At 42.2% G+C, this 19,805-nt stretch overlaps 2 protein-coding genes across 6 annotated transcripts in view; one reads left to right on the top strand and one right to left on the bottom strand.

Annotated features, from left to right (window-relative positions):
• Positions 1–22: 22 nt before the first annotated feature.
• PPP1R3C (protein phosphatase 1 regulatory subunit 3C) lies at positions 23–4,238 on the top strand. The gene is made up of 2 exons (XM_030276085.4): positions 23–159; positions 1,720–4,238. The coding sequence occupies exon 2, from the start codon at positions 1,721–1,723 to the stop codon at positions 2,663–2,665; it is 945 nt and encodes a 314-aa protein (XP_030131945.1). The 5' UTR covers positions 23–159; position 1,720; the 3' UTR covers positions 2,666–4,238.
• A 4,365-nt stretch (positions 4,239–8,603) lies between these two features.
• HECTD2 (HECT domain E3 ubiquitin protein ligase 2) overlaps positions 8,604–19,805 on the bottom strand; it is a 66,618-nt gene continuing 55,416 nt past the window's right edge. For 3 of the 5 annotated variants that reach the window (XM_072931109.1, XM_032749150.3, XM_072931110.1), the window contains one exon: positions 8,604–19,706. The gene's annotated coding sequence lies outside the window, so the exon portion shown is untranslated. The remainder of the gene's footprint in view (positions 19,707–19,805) is intronic. The other 2 variants (XR_012056711.1, XR_005980786.2) reach the window with 1 other exon arrangement.

Here is a 19,805-nt window from a genome sequence, read left to right as displayed (position 1 = left end):
GCCCCCGGGCACGCGGCAGCCCCGGCGGGAGCGGCCCCCCGGCCCGGCCCGCCGGGACCGCCCCTTGGCCGCGGGCCGCGGCCCGGCCCCATAAAGGCGGCGGCGCGGCGGGCGCGGCCCGGGAAAGGCGGCGGTGGCCCCAGCACTGCAGCGCACCAGGTAAGCGCCGCCGGCCCCGCTGCCCGCCCGGCCCCGCTGCCCGCCCGGCCGGGCCAGCGCCGCCCGCGTCCCGCCGCGCTCCGCGGGTCCCGCCGGGCGCTGTCCCCGCCGCTGCCCGAGCGCCGGCAGCGCCCGCCGCCCCCTCCAGCAGCCCGCAGCTGCTCCGGAGGTAGCGTGGGGTTTGCATGCTGGGCGCTTGTTTGCTATTTCGGTGTTGTGTGGGCTTTTCTCCTTTTTTATTTTTATTTTTTTTTTCCCTGACACTGCAAAAGCTCGGGTCACCAAAGTTGCAGAGAGAGTATTTCTGAAGCCTTAGTTCTATTCCTAATAAAGCAAAGCAAAAGTTGATTAATTTGATTCGGGTACTCTCCTCCTACTGCTTATTATGGTAAATACTCCGCAAATTAAAAAAAAAAAAAAAAAAAAAAAAAAAAAAAAAAAAAGGCAAGAAGAGGCCACTGCAGCTCCTGCTTTATTTTTGGCAGGGCTCTGGAATACCAGTGAGAACTCTGGGAAGCAGAAAGCCATTTATTTAAGTGACAAAGCAAATGCCTTTCTGTGACTCAACAAAGCTCTGCATTTCCTGCAAAGACTGCATCCATCTCAGCAACGATGTGCTATGGTTGAAGCCCCTTTTTAGAAATATTCAAGCTATCTGGCATTGCATGGGCCATGGCCTTGCGCAGTAATTTTGATATCCATCGTCGAGAGGGAGGGTTATTAGTAACTCTTCACAAAAAAGCCTGTAACATTCTTATTGAATCCTTGCAGTAGACTTTCAGTATGGTCTTTAGGGATTATAAAGAGTTGTTTTAAAGTCAATTTTTGAAGCCTAATGAGGTGAATAAAATAGTATGCCCTTCTCTTCTCCCACTTTTTCCCCCTGCTTCACTCCGCAGTTGACATTACCAATGCAAAGAGCCCTGTGACTTAGACCTGGGTTCACAGCTCATAAAAATATTTCTAAAGGTGCTTTAGTGTTTTTATTCAAACATAGAGGTGCCTAGAAAGATCAACTGACAGTTGTGCAGAGCCACAGAATGATGGTTCTGCATAAAGATATATAGAATCCCATCTGATGCTCTGATGGGATAGGCAACTTGCTTAATATAGTGCTGTCTGTGCTCAGAGATGAAGCAGCTGATCCAGCTTGTTGGAATTTTAAGACCTCACTCAGGGCCTCTAAGAGGGAAGTTCGAGTGGATGAGCACTTCTACTTTAACTGGATCTATTTTACTCGCTACTAGAACGTTCTTTTCTGTATTTTTAAGAAAATATGTTCAATTAGCTTTCACTAAAATCTGTTTTTCAGAGTTTTGGATAAAGAAAGGAGAGTAGATTTGAATTGAAGAAATTTAGGATTGGGAAGAAATGACTGACTAGTTTCAGCGTGGTTCCTTAGGCAGAATTGTCAATTTTTATTTTAGGCTGCATTGTTTAAAACTGTGTAGAGATGAAGCCATGAATAATTAAGAAAATGGATGAAGTAAATACACATTCTTGAGAAGCTTCTTATCTGATGTGATAAATGATGACATCCTGTGTTTCTTCTCCATTCAGAATGTTACAGGTCTTGGACCCGAGACCCTTGCCCAGCTCCAGCATGCCTGTGGATATGGCCATGCGAATTTGCATAGCCCATTCTCCGCCGCTGAAAAGCTTTCTCAGCCCCCTCGAGGACTGCCAGAGAAACAGCTTTGTGAGCAGACTCAAACCTCTCAGGCCGTGCCTTCATGTGAAATGCGACTCTGAAGATCAGAAGAGCGACTGGAACCACTCGCCAGCCCGAGCCAAGAAGCGCGTTGTGTTCGCAGACTCCAAGGGGCTGTCCCTGACAGTGATCCACACCTTCTCTGAGTTCCAGGAGCCCCCTGTGTGGGATCTGCCTTTTGACCTCTTAGGCATTGAGGACCTAACATCTGACTTAAAACTCCATGAGGAGAAAACCTTAATTCTGGGTTTCCCTCAGCCCTCAACTGACTACCTGGACTTTAGGAACCGTCTGCAGACGAACCTGGTCTGCCTGGAGACCTGCACCCTGCAAGAGAAGGTCTTGTCAGGCACTGTGAAAGTAAAAAATATGAGCTTTGAAAAAAAGGTTCAGGTTCGTATTACTTTTGATACGTGGAAGACCTACAAAGATGTTGAGTGTGTGTACATGAACAATGTTTACAGTGATTTTGAAAATGATACCTTCTCATTTACCATTGATTTTCCTCCTGCCATTTCCTCTGAAGAGAAGATAGAGTTTTGCATTTCTTATCAAAGTGGAGAACATACCTTCTGGGACAATAATGAGGGTCAGAATTACAATATTGTACATGCAGAGTGGAAGCCTAATGGTGTTCAGATACCATCTGCCCAGGCAGGCTATGTAGATCTTCAGACTTCAAGGAGAGGACAAGAGAGAGAACCTGACCAGATGGGCAGTCCAAGGCTGTCCAGTGGTCTCTTTCCTCAGTGGCAGAGCTTAGGTCAGATTGAAAGTTCATTACCATATTGGTGATCCATGCTACTGAGGAAGAATCCTTCCATTTGGCAACAGAACAGTGCTAGATTTCTGGTTCACATACTGCATGAGGAAACCACCTGGCAGGTTTTGTTTGCTGTCTGAAAAAATCCAAGTTCATTAGACTGTGGGACTTGTTGAACCATTTTATGCTCATGAAATCCTTAGCCAAACTTCATCCTTGGAAGGAAAGAAAACCAAGGTGCAATTCAAGTGTATGCTACATGCTATAGGAGTAGCTTGCCTGTATCTCAAGTATATGCTGCTTTCTTCCTGCTGTCAGCTCTCCTGGGTCACTAGGAGAGAGACTTGCAAAGTAGTATGGAAGGCAATGGTGTCTCAGCCGTCTGGGGTAACTGTGTGTGAGAGTATGTGTGTGTGCACGGGGACGGAAACAGAATGTCTCAACTCATTTTGCACCTACCAGGAGTGCAGTAGATGCTGTCAGGAGGCTTGTTGTGACCCTCTGTGTGCTTGTAGCAAAGGCAGGTAGGGGTGCGTGGCAAAGATTTCTGGCCTCAACATGTGTTAAGAAACTTGGAGAGGATAATGGAAGTGGGAAAAGGGGAAGAGGTAGAATGTGCTACATAACTTGGAGATGTGCAATGTTCTGATTACTTCTTTCCAAAGTTGTTTTTCTAAATCTCAGAGAAAGATCTATGGGATAAAAAGAAGACTAAAGAAGATGATGCAAAGTGAATAGTAGAAGTGACCACTGCTTTAAGAAGTTGTGTCTGTCCTTACTGTCTGTGTGAAGCCTTGCATTTGATAACAAATGTAACCTTGACTTCATCATCCTACTTATTTAACCTGCAGATGGTTGCCTTTCAATGTTAAAAGAAAAATGTGCCTTTGAAAAAATTTTAAAGCCACCCTAATATGAGAAAAATAGGGTTAGGCAACAAAACAAATTGTTTTGTGAATTTCCTACTCTGTAGTATCATTAGGTGATTCCACTCATCACCTGATCTAATCTTACAGCATCTGATGGTTGGGTATCTTGCTCCTAATTGCAATGTTAGCCATGACTTTTCACAAGTAACATAGGCAAGGTCCTTCATATTGAAGACAGTGAATTAGCTGCACTTTGTGAGATCTAATTTCTTTAAAAGAGCAGGGTTGTTACTAGTTTTCTCTAGACTGAATATAGGCTTGCACATCGAAAACTGTTCTGATTTACTTCATTTTTATAAGTTTTTGGTTTTAGACTTTAGTAAACTAATATATATTTTGTATCTGTATGCTTATAATTTAGCTTTCTGAGCTGTCAAACTTTAAATGTTATCTGCGTTTCATGCAAGACTTGTGTGAGAAATTGTCCAGTACATGATCGGCAGGTGTGAATGCTGGCACACCTTTTAGCTATACAGAAATTGTGTTAACATTAAAAAATAAATCACATTTTTGTCCACAGCTAAGAAGTATAACAGCCTGAGTGTGAAGCTACTTGCAGTGCAGCATTAAATACTAAGGTGAAATAAGCCTCCTCCACTAATTGCACTTTTCCATATGTAACCTTTGCTGTTATGTGTAAACTAGCCATTTTAAGAATAAATTTTATTTTGATACATCTGGTTCTCACTGTGTCAGCTCAATCTACATATTTTCTCAGCTTCTGTAAAACAAACTTAGCTGCGATATGAGGTACAACCAGTTTGTTACCTGGAATATTTTGGTTTGCCAGACTTACCTGCTGAGCTAGATCATATGTGAAGTGAGGATGAGTGAATCTAGACAGCAACACTTAAATGTTTTCTGGCTTGCTTTCGCCTGAACTTGGCTGGCTGCTCTGCCTCCTGCAGCTGTGCTGCTCTCTAGGACAGTGAGAGGTGATACCCAGGAATCCACAGAGCTGCCTTCAGTCCCAAAGGACTCCCTGTGAAATGAAGTGTCTGCTGTGAGCCAGCCACACACCACTGATGCTGCAGCCTGGCCTGACAGGTGCTGAGAATGGAGAGAAGGGTGGGATGGCTTCCAAGGGCCCTCGTCCCCTGGGGCGTGGGCAGAGGGCACCCCTACTTCTCCTGCACAGCTGAACAGAGGATTTCCTAGTACATCAGCTCACTGACAAGGTGCTGTTTAGTTCTGTCTGCAGCACACAAAGTTAAGGGTTTCCAGAAAGAAATCTGGCTTTCATTGTGAAAAAGCAATTCCTGAAAGGCAGAAGACATGAAGCTAACAGCAAGTTGCTGACCTGTGGAATTAATTTAGTGCTTCCACATGGCTGGACACAGAGCCCACCTACCAATCTCAGACTCAGCTATTAAGTACACTGGGTCTTAGTGGGCAGGAACTCTTACATACTGGATCATCAGGTCCCTGCTCTAGAAACAAAAAAAAAAAGAAGTGAACTAAAGAGAGATTTGTAACTTAAATGGCTTGAAGGCTGCTGTCTCAAGAAATTTGTGAAATTTGGCTTCAACAAACCAGATGTAAGGCTAGTGGGTAAAGCAGAAGCCCTCTAGCATGGGGAAGAGCAGCATCTCTTATCCTCCAGCCAGGCTTTGAGAGCAGCTAGCCCAACTGCCCTGCTCCTGACTGAGACATAAATCACTTACAAATACCAGAAGACAGATTCCTTTGACCAAGCCTCGGCTTTAAGCCAGCTGCTTTGCAAAGATGCTTTGCAAGGTCCTACTTGCTCAGCAGAGAGTCGATGTGGTGCTGTAGTGTTGCTCAGCAGCTTCAAAGCTCTCCCTCAGCTGAAAGGGCAAAAGATTTCTCCTTTCTCCACTCCCTACCAAAGCAGCACAGTTTCACTCTTTCCCCTTTTAAAACAGCTCATGTTTAACGCTAAAGTTCACATCCATGGAAAAGATAACAGGCTCCTGGAGAAAAGCTGTAGCAACACTAAGGTATAGTAACTGAGAAAAATACTAGTCTTACAAATCTTTCATCAAACACTGAGAACAGCGTCAGCATCTTAGATGCCCTTTCAGACATATCTGTTCCAAAACCTGAAGGTATAAAGCAGATGTGGTCCTTGAAAAAAAAAAAAAAAAAAAAAGCTTGCAGCCTGTGGCATCGTCTCATTTGCTTAGGAAGTCCCTTTTTCAGCTGCACTGTAGGTCTGTATTTCCAGCACTAATGTGATAGCAGTGAGTAACTGGATTCACTCCTATACCTCTGCAATGTCTGACTTTCACTTATAGCCTATGGGTGGCACAATGCTTACAGACTTTATTCTTTAAATATGAGTGTTTCAAGTGGGGTTCCTAATAGCTGTGCTCACTTTTGAGAAGCTAGATCTAATTTTGCCATGCAAAATTAAATTAGAATTTGCTGGTGTTTTATATTAACAAGGATCTATCACCCTGGAAGATCAGTGTCTGAACATTTCCTGAGAACATAATTAGAATTTTCATGGGCAATTAGTGAATGTCTTTTTCTGAAGTTAAATATAGCTAAGCAAATCACCACAATTTTTATGGTAAATCTGGTACATTAATGGTAATGTGGTAGATTTTACAGTGTTAAATATGCATAAAGCAACAACTCCCATCTCTCTCAGATACTTCTGAGATTTAAAATGAAATGTAATCAGGAATAAAATATTTCCATGAGGCTAAAATAAAGTAAGAATGTGCTAAATCCTCCCGAGAGGTGTCTGCTCCTGTTTCAAGAACCACCTGAACTTCAACCTGTCCTGGCTGGCATTTGCTTCACATACTCTTACAGCCCTTCAGGGATGGTGGCTTCCAATTATTCTTTCCTTAAGAGTCTCCTCAGGTCCTAGCCTGATTAAAACTAAGCTCTTAGCTTCTTGTTTAATTCTGCATAGGCAAGAAGAAACACCTATTTTTTTCTTTTTACAATAGCCTGTAATGGCTTGAGAGTAAAGAACAGCTCTCTCCCCTCTCACCACACCCCTTCTCTAGGCTACATAAAACTTCATTTCATTCAAATGAACATTTTGACATTCCATCCTTGTTTGGAAAGAACTTGTTACAGCTTTGAATTTTCCTTAAAGCAGAAATATATATCTCTCTTGACTAGTCTGGCAAAAGCCTCATGGTGTGGTCCTCAACTTCAGCAGTGAAAACTTAGCACAGCTCAGTACCCATTTTTCATTGCTCAACTGGCTCCATCTATCTGATTCAGAAAGGCCTGGAGAATGTACAGCTCATTTCAGTGCTCCAGAGCCTGTCTGTGAAGATCATGACAGCTGGGCAGATTGAATCACTGGTGCACTTCACTGGCCATTTATCCTAACGATGGCAATTCCTCCATTAAAAACATTAGTCTTTTTCCTGTTCCTCCTCCCTATATTGCAAACTGCTCCTAACACTGCAGACTTTGTTTACCTCTTTTCTGACATAGTCATTAACTTACTGTGCTTTCCTTTCTTCCCTGCTCCAGTAACAAAATTCATATGAGCTTGACAGGATAGGGGCAGAGAGACCCAGTTTTTGCACTGCTCACTGCAGATGGGCCATTGTCAAGTTTGGTAAGTGCACCTTTCAAACAGTGAGGTAGAAAATACCAGGGTAAATTCTGGTAAGGCAAAGCCTGAACATGCACAGTGGGGCTGCTCTTTGGCACTGCAGCCTGAACACAGCAGCTCAGGCTGTGTGTACCTGTGTCACAGCCCCAGTGCTCTTTGAGCACAGGGGGAAACAAGGCTGCTCAACAGCTAAGGCTTGGCTCTCTGACAGCAGGGACTGTCTGCAGGATTATGGTTACAATAAGCTAACAAGCAGATTCAGGGGAAAGGAGTGAGTATAGAACAAGCAATCGAACACAGCATAGCAGAAACTGTAAGGGTGCCAGACAAAGAAATTGGTCTACAGTTTATGATATTGTAAAAAGAAATAAATGGGGAAGAATTAAATGAAATTATTTGCCTCAAAGGTGTTATTGGGGAAAAACATCTGCTATCTCTTCATATTTCAGGTCATTGTAATATTTTATATGCCCCAATCCTTGCTTTCAGGAACAACATGAAAGTGGCTGTTGCTACAGACTTGGCGGCAATGACAGTGTAAGGACAATTCCCCTTACTTGCAAAAATGGGAAAACAAAACAAAAACCTTCACAAAGCAGAACTCCTGCCCTAAACAGTCCCCTCATCCCTGAATCGCACACACAACAGTAGTTAACCATTAATTCAAATCTGTTAATTTTATACTAAATTCAAATCTGAAATTGTTATACCAAAAGCAGCAATCTCATTTTTTTTTTTCCAAAAAGTGTTCCTTACTGAATTCCCTTTGAGAAAACAACATTTTAACAGATAAATTCAGAGTATGCAGCAAGCATCATTAACTGAAATCAGCAGAAGGTCAGGGTGAGGTGTTTTTTTGTGTGTGTTCTTTTGGTTTTGTTTGTTTGTGTTTTTTAATGTGCTTTTCTTCACAGAGCTTTGTCTTTTTCTCCTGCCTTCCCACTCACAATCCCCCTCCAATTTTCCTTGCCTGGAGCTAAATCATTATTGAACCAGGAGACAGATAAATTCTCAAAGTGTCCAGCCTTACTTTGGCCCGAAAGTGAATAGAATTTATAGATATACAACAGAATTTATAGAGATATACCAACCCTTAAAAACAAACCCATACCAACAAAGCAAAAAAACAAACCCCCAGTTCAAAGCTAATTACACCCTACAGGTCTATCAGGTGAGGTGCCAATAATGTTTTGGTACAGCACAGATATCTTTGACTTAGCTCAGAGCACCACAGCAAATCTGCTGACCCCAGGAAAATAGATCTGTCCATAAACTCAGAGCTCAGCCAAAACCAGTAGCAGCCACCCCTCTTCTACCCATCAGAAACTCAGGTTACACACTGGCACAGCATGGAAACCCACAGGGGCTGCAGAGTTGGATGGGGAGAGTTAAAGAAGATTTTTGTGTTCAGGTGAGACAGTCATATGTCAAATATTGATACCCTTCAAACTTTCCATCTAGCAAAGGCAAGTAATGGAAGACCTCCTAATATTTTCTGCTTCACTTTTTTTTTTTTCTTGGAACAGTCATATTCTTCCATAGCCCAAACCAGCCCATGGTCTCTGTGTCTGTAACTATCAACTCAGCAGCTGCACCACCAAAAGCATTTCCCCTTGCTCTGCATTGGGAAGTTAGGAAAAGTTAACTTCCAAATCCCACTCACCAGTGCTAGAGTTTCTTTTCATTTTTTATCAGGTTGTAAAATCCTCCTTTTCTTACCTGCTGTAATCTGAAAGACCATGGTTGTCTGAATTTCTGGAAAATACAACTTTCAGAGGTCTGTCATCATCTTTGTTCAGGAAGGATGCCAGGCAGGATGTAACTCCAGTACAAAGGAACTGTCTGCTCGTGCAAAGGCAGCCCCAGCAACTGAGATAGGTTAAGATCAATCATAGCTCCAAAGGACAGAAACTAAGATCCACTTCCAGTGGCAGGGGATGGAAAAGATGCTTTAGGGACAGCTGCTATTGCTGAAGCAAATTTCCTGCAAGCTTGATGTCATCCCAGAGCGGGGTGGGTGAGTGCTGCACTGGCAGTACCTGGGAAAAATGGGCATAGCAGGTGCTGCTTGTATGGCATACCTGGTGGTTATTTACTAAATAACAATACAAATAACAGAATTACATTCCTCCTCCTCCAAATCAAACCTTTATCATGCTGAGGAAAAACAAGAGGGGTGTTTTACAGTCCCCTGTCTCTGCATCTGAGGTGTCCTGGGAGCCGTTGCCCAACTCTCTGCATTGAATCATGGTGAAAGCATAAAGTCAAGTCACCAACAGAGAAGCAGCTGGGGCAGTGCTGAATGAAGTGCAGACCCTGATTGAGTAACAGCTGTGGTACAGAGATCTCTACTTAGCTGGAAGAGAGCAGTCAGGCACTACACCATATGATAAGAGTCTGCTCCTTTATTGCAAAACCCGCGAGCAGCTGAATACTAAAGAACTCAACTCCAATATTAATTTTATCTAGTAATTAGGGGAAAAAAAGTAATTTTTATTTTCAGTGAACTGCAAATGTCAATTATTGTATTATTATTCTCAAGATTGAATTTATAAATAACATTGCATTTTATTGTATACAGTGAAAAATATGTTACCTCAAATATAAAATGTCTTACAAATGCTGCAGGTGTACATCCTGGGCATGTGCAAGTTAAGGTGTCATGTAGCTACAGCCTCAAGCAGCTAACTGACAGAGAAGGTTGTGCTGGATTTCTCCCAGCATACTTCAGTCATTATTCAGAAGGGGGCACAAAAGGAGGGGTGAAAAGTGTTTCTAAGATCACGTCCTGCTAGCTGGTTAATAGAACTCCTATCTTTACTCCTGCCAGTTCCAGGAGAATGCCTGGGGCAGGGTCATGGCAGCTGTGAAGTCATTCACCCTGTAGTCTTTCTTGTCTCTTGTGGTAATGGGGAAAAGAGTTACTTTCTGTCAGCATGGCAGGGATGAAGAATCACAGAATCAAAGGGATGTGATTCTGTCACAGAATCAAAAAGAGAAGTCTGCGTAATCATTTTATATAATAAGTCACCTTTCCTGGACTAAAAGCTCCTTAGAGCAGGAAAATTTTACCCCTTAGGACCTATGGTTCAGAGGTGTGTACTACATTCTTCAGCCACTGGTGAACATACTGCAATGAATAATTGGGCAGAGACATATATTTATAGTTAATTATTTTGTTAGGGCAGCAAGAGCAGAGTGAATTCCAAATGCAAAATATTGCTTCCCGTTCCTTTCCATATGGATTATATTAGCCTCTTTGGTGTTTGCTTATTCCCCTTGGGAACCTTTTCAAAGACTTCTCAGCTCTGAGATTTAATGCCTGGCATTGCTGACATGCAGAATTAAAAATGTAAAGCGTATTTGCTACCTTCTGTTTTTAGATTAGCAATAGACAAAAGGGTCCTTGGCCTGCACATAAAGCCAGAAGGGCCCAAGGGACACAGCTGCAGTGTGAGCACAGTGGGGAGAAGAAAGCCCATTGCAGGCAGCCCAGAGGGGTGGGGGCAGAAATCTCTTTGGAGCTGCAGGAGCAACTGGAGGAGAGGGAAGCTGTGGAGAAAAGCCCTATCAAATGTTCACTGCTGGCATGGAGGTCTGTTGAGGTGTTATTTCAGGAGACAAGAGAAGAGTGGCTTTGTCTGTAGTCCAGGGAAATGATTGCATCACTGTAATTGCATTACTGATATCTGCAGTTAGTGATTAAGGGGTTTGAGGAAAGAGTAAAACCCCATGATTTCCACTGGATGTACAAAACTAGAAATCTTAATTAAAAACAGTAAAGAGAATAAGAAGAGTGTTTTTTCCACTTTCAGTGGAACATTATTAACAGCTCTAGTGTTTGCTTTTTAAAGTGGCCTACAGATAGTTTCCAGACACCATTCTACGTATTTTCCTATTTATCTTGTTTACTGAATGATTTTTAAACCCTGAAGACATAACTATTAAAGCAGTACTTACAAAAATGTTTCTCATTACATTTTTGAAGGATTTTCTCAGCAAACAGGGTTACCACACCACCCTTGCATGACTAAAAACTAGTATTTTAACTATATTAACTATTTTTGTACTGTTCCTTTGGTAAATAGAGCAGTGTCATTCACAGGTACGAAATCTGAGGCTTAGGTGCCAGAGGCTTATTTGCCATGGGTTAAAAATAATCTTGGGACAGTGGTGGGGTTTTTCATTTATGGTTTCAATTTTTGTGAGAGCAATTTCCTGCCTTTCCTGGTCTGAGTCACGAGTTTGTGAGAACAGAAAGCAGCTCCTGAAGTAATTTACATAAGGGTTTATTTGTGCACCTTTCTAGAGACAGCTCTGCACGGTGGTTTGGGATGTGTTCTGTCTCAGCTGAAGTTCTGGCCTCTCGCAAATAACCTTTCATGTTACTATGAATTTGCTGGGTTTGGGACTGCTCTGGTGAGGGAGAAGTGTCAGTAGGGCAGCTACTCTGAAACTCAGGCCAGTCCTGCTGGAAGTGACTTTGGCTCCTTCTGTTCAAGCGTCTTTTGTTCTCCAAAGGGCATTCCTTTTCAACATCATGAGCCCACATGATTTCTTGGGCAGTTTGGATTTTCCTTCACATAATGGTGCAAGTTAAGTGCCTCTGGCCTTCAGTAAATTGGGATATGTGTGACTGCCTCTCAAGCTGGCAAGAAGCACAAAAGTGAAAAAGGACAACTCGTAGACTGAAGTCCCTGGATATTTTCCACCATCCGGCCACAGCTCCCCACTTCCCACGTCGGCTGCCAAGCAGAGCCCAGTCAGCTCCAGACACGGGGGGAAGGGGAAGGCTCAGCAACCGAGGGCTGGGCTGCAGCTCAGTGCTTCTAGAGGAAATATTCCTCTGCTCTAAGGAGATGCTGAAATAGTTCTACTGCCAGCATCTGCTTCCTCTTAGACACCTATTTTACTCCTACATTTGACAGATGGACCAGTGAAGGGGAGATGAGTGCTGAGAGCCTCCTGCTAATTTCACTGATTTGGAAACTAAACTGAGGATGTATTTTTACCTCTCATTTCTTTCACAAGCATTCTACTCCTTCATTCAGCAAGGCCAGAGCTACAAATCAAACTTGCATTTTGTTTAGCAAGGAGTGGAGTAGAAGATGGAGGTGTGGCTGATCTAAACTATTTCACCTGTTTTCATGTTTCTGCAGGCCTGAATATTTCAAACACAATTAAAAATATATTCTTGGTGCAAAGACTCCTTCTGAAGTAGAAGGAGCTATTTTTCAAAATCCAGCTGAATTTCCAACTCTATTCTGAACATGCAGTAAAGAGTTAAGATTTTTCTTGGATAGCTCTCAGTTCTGTAGGTCAGGTGACACAGTAATTCTGCTATTGTGCTTGCCCCTGTTCTTGGGCTTCCTGCAATTTTTCCTGTCATACACCCTCGATTCCCAAAATTGCTGTGGATCTATTCTCACCTCCTGCCCTGCCTGAAATTCACAGGCTGTATGTGCTAGTGTGAGTCAGCAGTAATTACACTTCATCTGTAGGAAAGACAGTGGTGAAAGAGTTGGAGGTGATTCAGCAGAACACTTTATTGGCAGTATCACTCTGGAAATCACCACACCTGAGTCCTCAGGTTGAGGGCTTCACAGTCACAGATCATTGTGTAGTAGACAGCCATCCTAAAGAACTTCTGCAGCAATCTGAAATTTGCTATCCCATTATACTTAGACTGCCAATCAGAGCACCGTGGCAGGGCAGGGATAGTGGCTAAGTGCTGTGAGCAATTCCCCATTTGTTCTTCATGTCAAATGTTCTCTCAATTCTCACAAAACACAGCACTGGAGCTGGAATTCATTTGAGTCTGATGAGTCAGAGCACACAGTATTATTCTGGCACAACGGAGGCACTAGCAATTAAACCTTATTCTCCAGTTGTTCTGCCCTTTTAATCACTGCCATTTCTCATGTGTTTCTGACTTACTGGCTGCTTTAAAGGAGATGGAGACAGACAGCTGATCAGGTATCACAGAGATGTGCCATACTGATGTCAGACTAACTGCAGAGCTAAAATCTATTGTCTGATCAAAAATGATTGGATTTTTATTATGAATCCACCATAGGATTATGTTGCCACATTCATTAAAACAAGAGCAAACCAGCACTGCATACCAATATCATAAAAGGAACCAGCAGTTAATTGTGTGATTGGCTTAGTTAATTTTTGTTATAAATTACAGTAATTAGCTGTGTAAACCAAAGTCAAAGTAATTTATTCCAAAATGTAACTATTGCTAATTTCCCCACTGAATGGCTGGGAATAGCTCTTTATGAGGCTGAGGGGGAGTCCTCACTGGACTGGGCTGCACAGAGCAGGCTGCTCTGGGGGATGTGTAAGTCTGCATGTTCCTCTCCAGCCCTGCCAGCACTCCAGCCCTGGCTGTGGTGTCTTCCTTTCTGGTCTCCCCTTCCAAACAGAGCCTAGGAATTGTATGATAATTTGTACAAGACAAATCAATAAAGGGTCAACACAAGAACAAGAAACTCCTAGTTTATGGCTTAAGAAATGCAATGCTTAGCATATTTTTCCTGTAAGTATTTTGCAGCAATGACATGTTGTCCTTGCAGTGCTTTATAAGGCCAAGGCAAGATTATCTTTCCTTATCTCCTAAATATGTGTAATACCCTGAACGGCATTTGCAGATGATAATAAAGACAGTGTATTTTATGGATGTTCTAATTTTACAAAACCACATTTCATTATTCATTGATTTAATATATTCTCCAAATATTCTCTTTAAGACTGACTGTATTTTGAACACATGTCAGAACTGAAGTTCTGGGTGTTTAATGTCAACAGAAGAGACTGTGTGAAGGCCAAGTAGGGAAAGATGTGAGTGGAATGAGAGCACTGTGGCCATGGGGGGGGGGGGGGGGTGGAGTTCACATTCAAGAGCAGATGTGAAAGCTGCTAAGCCTATTACTGGATCTTAAACATGCAACAATTTTTCCTTAAATTCAGAACTGAGACTTCTCTTCCTAAGGGGAGTAAAGGCATTTCAGAAATAATTCTGTAAAAGCTACAAGGTTATGGAAACCATTGAAGTTAGCCAATATGAAAGTGTGTGTTAAGTCTTGCTCCTCTCAATAACTTACTTTGCATTTACTAATTTGTACTTCAAAATTTTCTCTTAATTCACTGCTGCTAAATGCTTTGATGCTTTTGGTTTTCCCTCTTTTTCCTAAAAGCCTGAATTAAAACCTACCCATCTCCTTTCATGATTCCCATTTCTGTCAAATAAAAGAGACAGAAAGAGAGACATAAAGATAGCAGAGAGAGACTAAGATTAAATGGAAATGGGATTTCGGTAGCTTGGCTCTGATAACTCCATCATTTCCTCCCTCTTTGCCCCTCAGGCACTGAACCACAAAGTCCTTCTGCAAGCACAGAGCTATGGAGCTTCTGCTCAGCACTTTTCCTTCCTGCAGGACTCTGACAGCACTGCAGGCATCCAGTGCTGTAAGGAGCATTCAGGCACAGAGCCACTCAATGCCCTCATCACCCGCTCAGTGCTGCCCTTCACCAAGAACACAAAGAATTCAGAGGGCAATAATAATTCAAACTTGCCTCGTGGAGCACAGGCTCAGGGAGCTCCTGCAGCCACTGATGTCTAACACCCTCACTTTTAGATCCTCACTAGCTACCTCATCACTAGTATGGGACATCCAGTTTGATTCCTTTTCAAATCTGAGAAAGCAAACAAATATTTTCTAGAAGCATCTCCTGCCCACAAGCTAATGTTACCTTTAGATCTAAGTGAAAATTATTGGAAACAGCATTTTCAGGGTATTGCACTATGTGTTATAGTAAAAAAAAAGCTTCCTTGCATACAATAAAAAAAGAATCTATCTTAACTAGCTTATCTTAGTCTACTGTTTAAAGCATTAGCCTGGCTTGCCCTGCCCTATGAACACTTAAGTATTTTTAAATTGTCATTGGATAAAATGCACAAGTAAGTCCTGAAGCTGTCTTATATTCCTCCACTTACCTGCAACAGGAGAAAAATGGCAGAATCCCTCTCTCAAATGCATACAGTATTTACCTTTTCCAGCAAAAAACCAGACAAAATTTCTTTATATAGTTTTGCAGAATTCCTATACAATTTTTAGTTGTGAAAAATTGATTTTTTTTCAAAGAAACAGTCAACACTGAAGCATGTGTCTGAGCTCTTGATAAATACCTTGTTTAAATGTAGTTGAGATGCTACAATAGGAAATAAAACGTAGTCATCTGTTCTAATTTCAGTCATGCTGATGTAGCAAAACATGTATTCGTCAATTCACTTTATCAGAGAGTGCCATAAGGACATGACTACCACATTTCCAAGGAGATCCCACAACAGATCACATTTAAACAATGCTTCAGCTTCATTTTCAATTAACAGGATTTTATTTTTAATTTAAAAATGAGACATGATCTGAAATGTACATACCCTTACTCAAGCTGTGGATTAATGAGGCCCTGTCTCCAGCTGATGCCTCTGTTATGGAGTGTTTTATGCTCACCTTGATGCCTCAGCCTCAAGCACAGCTTTGCCTACTTTTGGTTAGAGCTCTTTTTAGACAGCTGACAGCAAAGGTGAACACACTCGGTATGTTCTTATAGCCTCATTTGCATATTTTTTATATCACGATTCTTTATCTAGGTTATCCCACCTCACCCTTTTTCTGAATAATTGAGCAGTGAGTATACAGCAGAATTGGGTAAAGAAGAAGAAATATCTCAGGAAGAGACTGTACCCCCAGTAGCTTCCCAGGGACCTCCAGGAAGACTGAAGGGAGCTAAAAGTGCACTAAGTCAGGTTTGCACCTTCTGGTTCAGGGTAAGAAGAGCTCAGCTCAGCTCAGAGCTGCTCTCGTTCATTGTGGCTTTGAGGAGCAGGGTGGAATGCCTTAAGTTAGAAGTTGTTGGTCTGAAGAGCACTTTGGCCTGATTCTATTCCTGACATTCCTGCTTATCCTCCAGACCTTTCCTGAGGTCAGTCTGACTCAGGGACTTACACATGGGACTACAGGGACAATGCAGACCCGCAGGCTCTTGGGCATCACAGACACATAAGTCTTCACAAACAGAGGAGAAAAGGGGTGTGTGTCTTCTGCCAGACCAGTTTATTGCACAAAGACTACTAAATCCCCAAAATATGCAGGGTCAGGTTGTGGGTTTAAAAGCATAGATATGAAGAGCATGAGAAGGACCCACAATTTTAACTTACTGCAGAGTCAGAAGATAGATGTATTTATAGCCTTAAATCTCAGAAAAACGAAAGGTATGAGGCCTCCTTGTCTGCCCTCTGGACTCCATGTGCTTTTGGGACCTAGCAGTCATATAATATCTCTCAGAATCCAGAACTAAATGAACCTTAAAAAAATACAAGAGCAATTTAAGAGGTGAGGAGAAATGCCAGAAGTGTCAGTGGCAGGCATCATTTCTTACCCCCAGCCCACCAGCTATGCTCAGTGGGAGGTTTTCCTTGCTGGAGCTGCATTAAAAACACTTTGTCCTGGACTTGATTTCCATGAGAAATATTCCACATGCCCATGCCAGAGCTTGGCCCCAAGCTTACATTCCTACTGTCACAAGGTATTCTTATGCTCAACACAACTTGGATTCAACCTGCAAACATAGACAGTTTTAAACTAAAACAGGGTAGATTTAGATGAAATACAAGGAAGAAATTTTTATTATGAGAATGGTGAAACACTGGATCAGGTTCCACAGAGGGGGTAGCTGTCACTGTCCCCAGAGGTATTCAAAAGTTGTGTAGACATGTTGTTAAGGGACATGGTTTAGTGGTGGACTAGATAATGTCATGATTATGGTTGGACTCAACGACCTTAATGGTCATTTCCAACCTAAATAATTCTGATTACTCCTGAAATCCACTGCAGACAGTGAGTTCTGATTGCTCCTTATGCTCCCCCTTTCCTTCTAAAAAATTCCCCTGCATATACCTCAGCTCAGTGCACACAAGTCCAAATTCTTTCTCCACTCCTTTGGATGCTACAAAACAAACAAACAAACAAAAATTCCAAAAAAGGTGTCTATTTTAACAAGGGAGAGAGTTCATGTGAAGACAATATGCTATGCAATAAGAAACACTCAGTCTCTCTACAGAATATCAAGAAAGGACCAGTGAGACAGTAGCATTCAAGAAGTGTTTTATTACAACCCTATGCTAGCCTCATTGCTTCCTGATTGCTTCCTATGCTTCCTCATTGCATCTTTGTGGGTAGTTCTCCAAACTACTTCTACTATTCCACCCAGTGGCTTCAATATATTCCATATAAAGCAGTTATATTTGGAAAAGCTGCAGTCAATACCATATGATGCCATCACTGATTTATGTGCACAGCAGCAACAATGAGTAATGAAGTTAAAAAAGCAAAAAGAAAGGTCTATCTAGCAGATGGGAAAAACACAAGAATAAACATTCTGTCAAAAATGCAGATTCAACTAACTACCAAACCCAGCAGAATTTGGCTTTATTTGGGTTAACTAAGTAAATTTGCTCAGAATGTTGTTAAACTATCATGATATTAAGGCACAGAGCAAGGCCAAGGAGAGTGGAACATAATCTGGATGTCAGAGGATGAGGATATCAAAAAGGCAGTAGCTCTGTTGCACTTTGCCCCCATCACATAAATTTATAAATCCTTCTAGAAGAGCTGCCCTTTCCCACAATCCATGCTACTAAAACTAGATGCAGCAGTGGTATTTGTGTGCACAAAGCCTCAGCTACTGTTCCCCACATCATACCTTCCCATTTCGTATGAAATTGCTTTTATTTCAGGAAACTGGGCTCAAACTCAGGGAAAAAAGTACAATAATGTAAGTGCATAAAATAACGAACCATCTTAATGGGACTGGCAAATTTGGCAAGTAACTTCTCATTAACAAGGTTTTGGGTCAACTGGGTTCCTGTTTTCTGCACCAGGATAGGAAATATTAGTTTCATAATACTTTTGTATTGGGGAATGTGGCTTCATTATCCCTGGGGAATCCAGTGCCCTTGCCAGGAGCGGCTTGGGTAAAGATTCTGAAACTCAGCAACTCCCTTACTTCCCATATCCAAGAACTTTGAACCTGATCACAGATGGGTAACCCCTCCTTTTGATCAGAAAATGACAGTCACAGGCTTTACTCTGTGATAATAAAAGATGATTTTTAAGTGGATAGCCCTGCTGCACAATCCATTGCAATCTGAAAATGAAATGGAAAGATTATGAGGAGCATGGTTTTCTTGTATACACAGCTTCTGTACAGAACTAACATTTAATTATATCTTTTTGTGCTAAAAAGACTTGAAAGTAGCTTCCAACTGCAATTATAACCTGTGGATGGCAGAACATATTTCCAGAGATAATAATCTGTTCTGGGCAGATAATGAGATTTATATGGCCTGAGACCAAGGTAGAAGTTTAGAAACACTTAGAGAAATAATTTTTACCATGATGATTTCTCAACAACTCTAAATCAATCCAGCTGTAAGGCGCATTTGCCGTGCCATCCTCCACTACCTTTATATTTCCTGCCTTCTGCTGGACCTGTGGAATCAGACAGTGACAGGAGCAGGGCACTGTAAAACACAGCTGTAAACCAGGCTCTTCCTCATCTGCATTCAGCAGACCAATGGTTTTGGTCACAGCAGTGCTTTTGAGCCATGTACAATCCCAGCAGTTCTTAGAATGCTGTAAATGAATAACCTGCAGCAGCTCAGGAGGGTGGGGGCTGCAGCGTGCCCACCCTCCAGCCCTGTGTGGTCCCTGGTGCCCAGAGCCCTGTGCCCACCGAGGGACTCCCAGCCTGGGCCAGAAGCCCTCTGCACGACTGGGGGCAGGGCTGGAGGACCTCTCTGTTTGCTGCCAGCTATAATCTCTGGGCCTGAGCAAATTTTCTAACCTGAAAATTCACAATTAATAGAGTGTTATAAAAAAATATGGCATGCAACTCATATAAACAGGTTTAACCAGAAACAAAAGCTGAATACTATATGAATAAGGAAATTTTGGTCACAGGAGACTGTATAGCACTTTTCTCAAATATGCATTTGTTGGCTATGGCTGTCTCAGTCTATCAATGCAACATTTTCTAAATTAGGAGGGATTTATATAAACAGAGCATGGTCTCTAAGGTGCTGTTTATGGTCTGTCTGGTATAAATATTTATGATCATTCTAAAATTAGTGGTTTTTTAAATTGTGCTTTTGTTTAATACAGCTCCTGACAGTCTCTGTGGTAAATCTGCAGTTTTGTTTTTTATGAGAGAAACAGAAGCAACAGAGAATCCCACTGCAAATACTGCTACAAAGGTGGCTAATCAATGGAGGGCCGTTCTCAGCTGTCAACTGCAGACTCTCTGCTGTCTGAGAAGAATTCCCTCCTACACACTTTTCCCCAGGGCATGCAATCCTTTTCCTACGTGCCATGCAAACCTATCCATGCCATGCAGGAATATATATATAGGAACAGAGGGCTGGGAGGAAGTGCTGGAGCTGCTGCCTCCTCCAATAGAACACGTGTGATCACACGGGGTGCATCTGCTTACTCAGATCTGGTGTCAGAATGAGAATTCATGTCCTCTCTGCAGAAATAAAAATAAACTGAGTTCAGATTGAGTTCAACAACCTAAGGTTGCATATCAGCACTTACCAAGCTTCCTGGGAGGTGAGGCATTTTTCAA

The sequence above is a fragment of the Taeniopygia guttata genome, chromosome 6 (genome assembly GCF_048771995.1).
Source record: "Taeniopygia guttata chromosome 6, bTaeGut7.mat, whole genome shotgun sequence".
Lineage (NCBI taxonomy): Eukaryota > Metazoa > Chordata > Aves > Passeriformes > Estrildidae > Taeniopygia > Taeniopygia guttata.
This window is presented reverse-complemented; position numbering and strand designations above follow the sequence as displayed.

Excerpts from the sequence above, each read along its gene's own strand:
- PPP1R3C (XM_030276085.4), top strand. The coding sequence starts at position 1,721 with ATGTTACAGGTCTTGGACCCGAGACCCTTGCCCAGCTCCAGCATGCCT.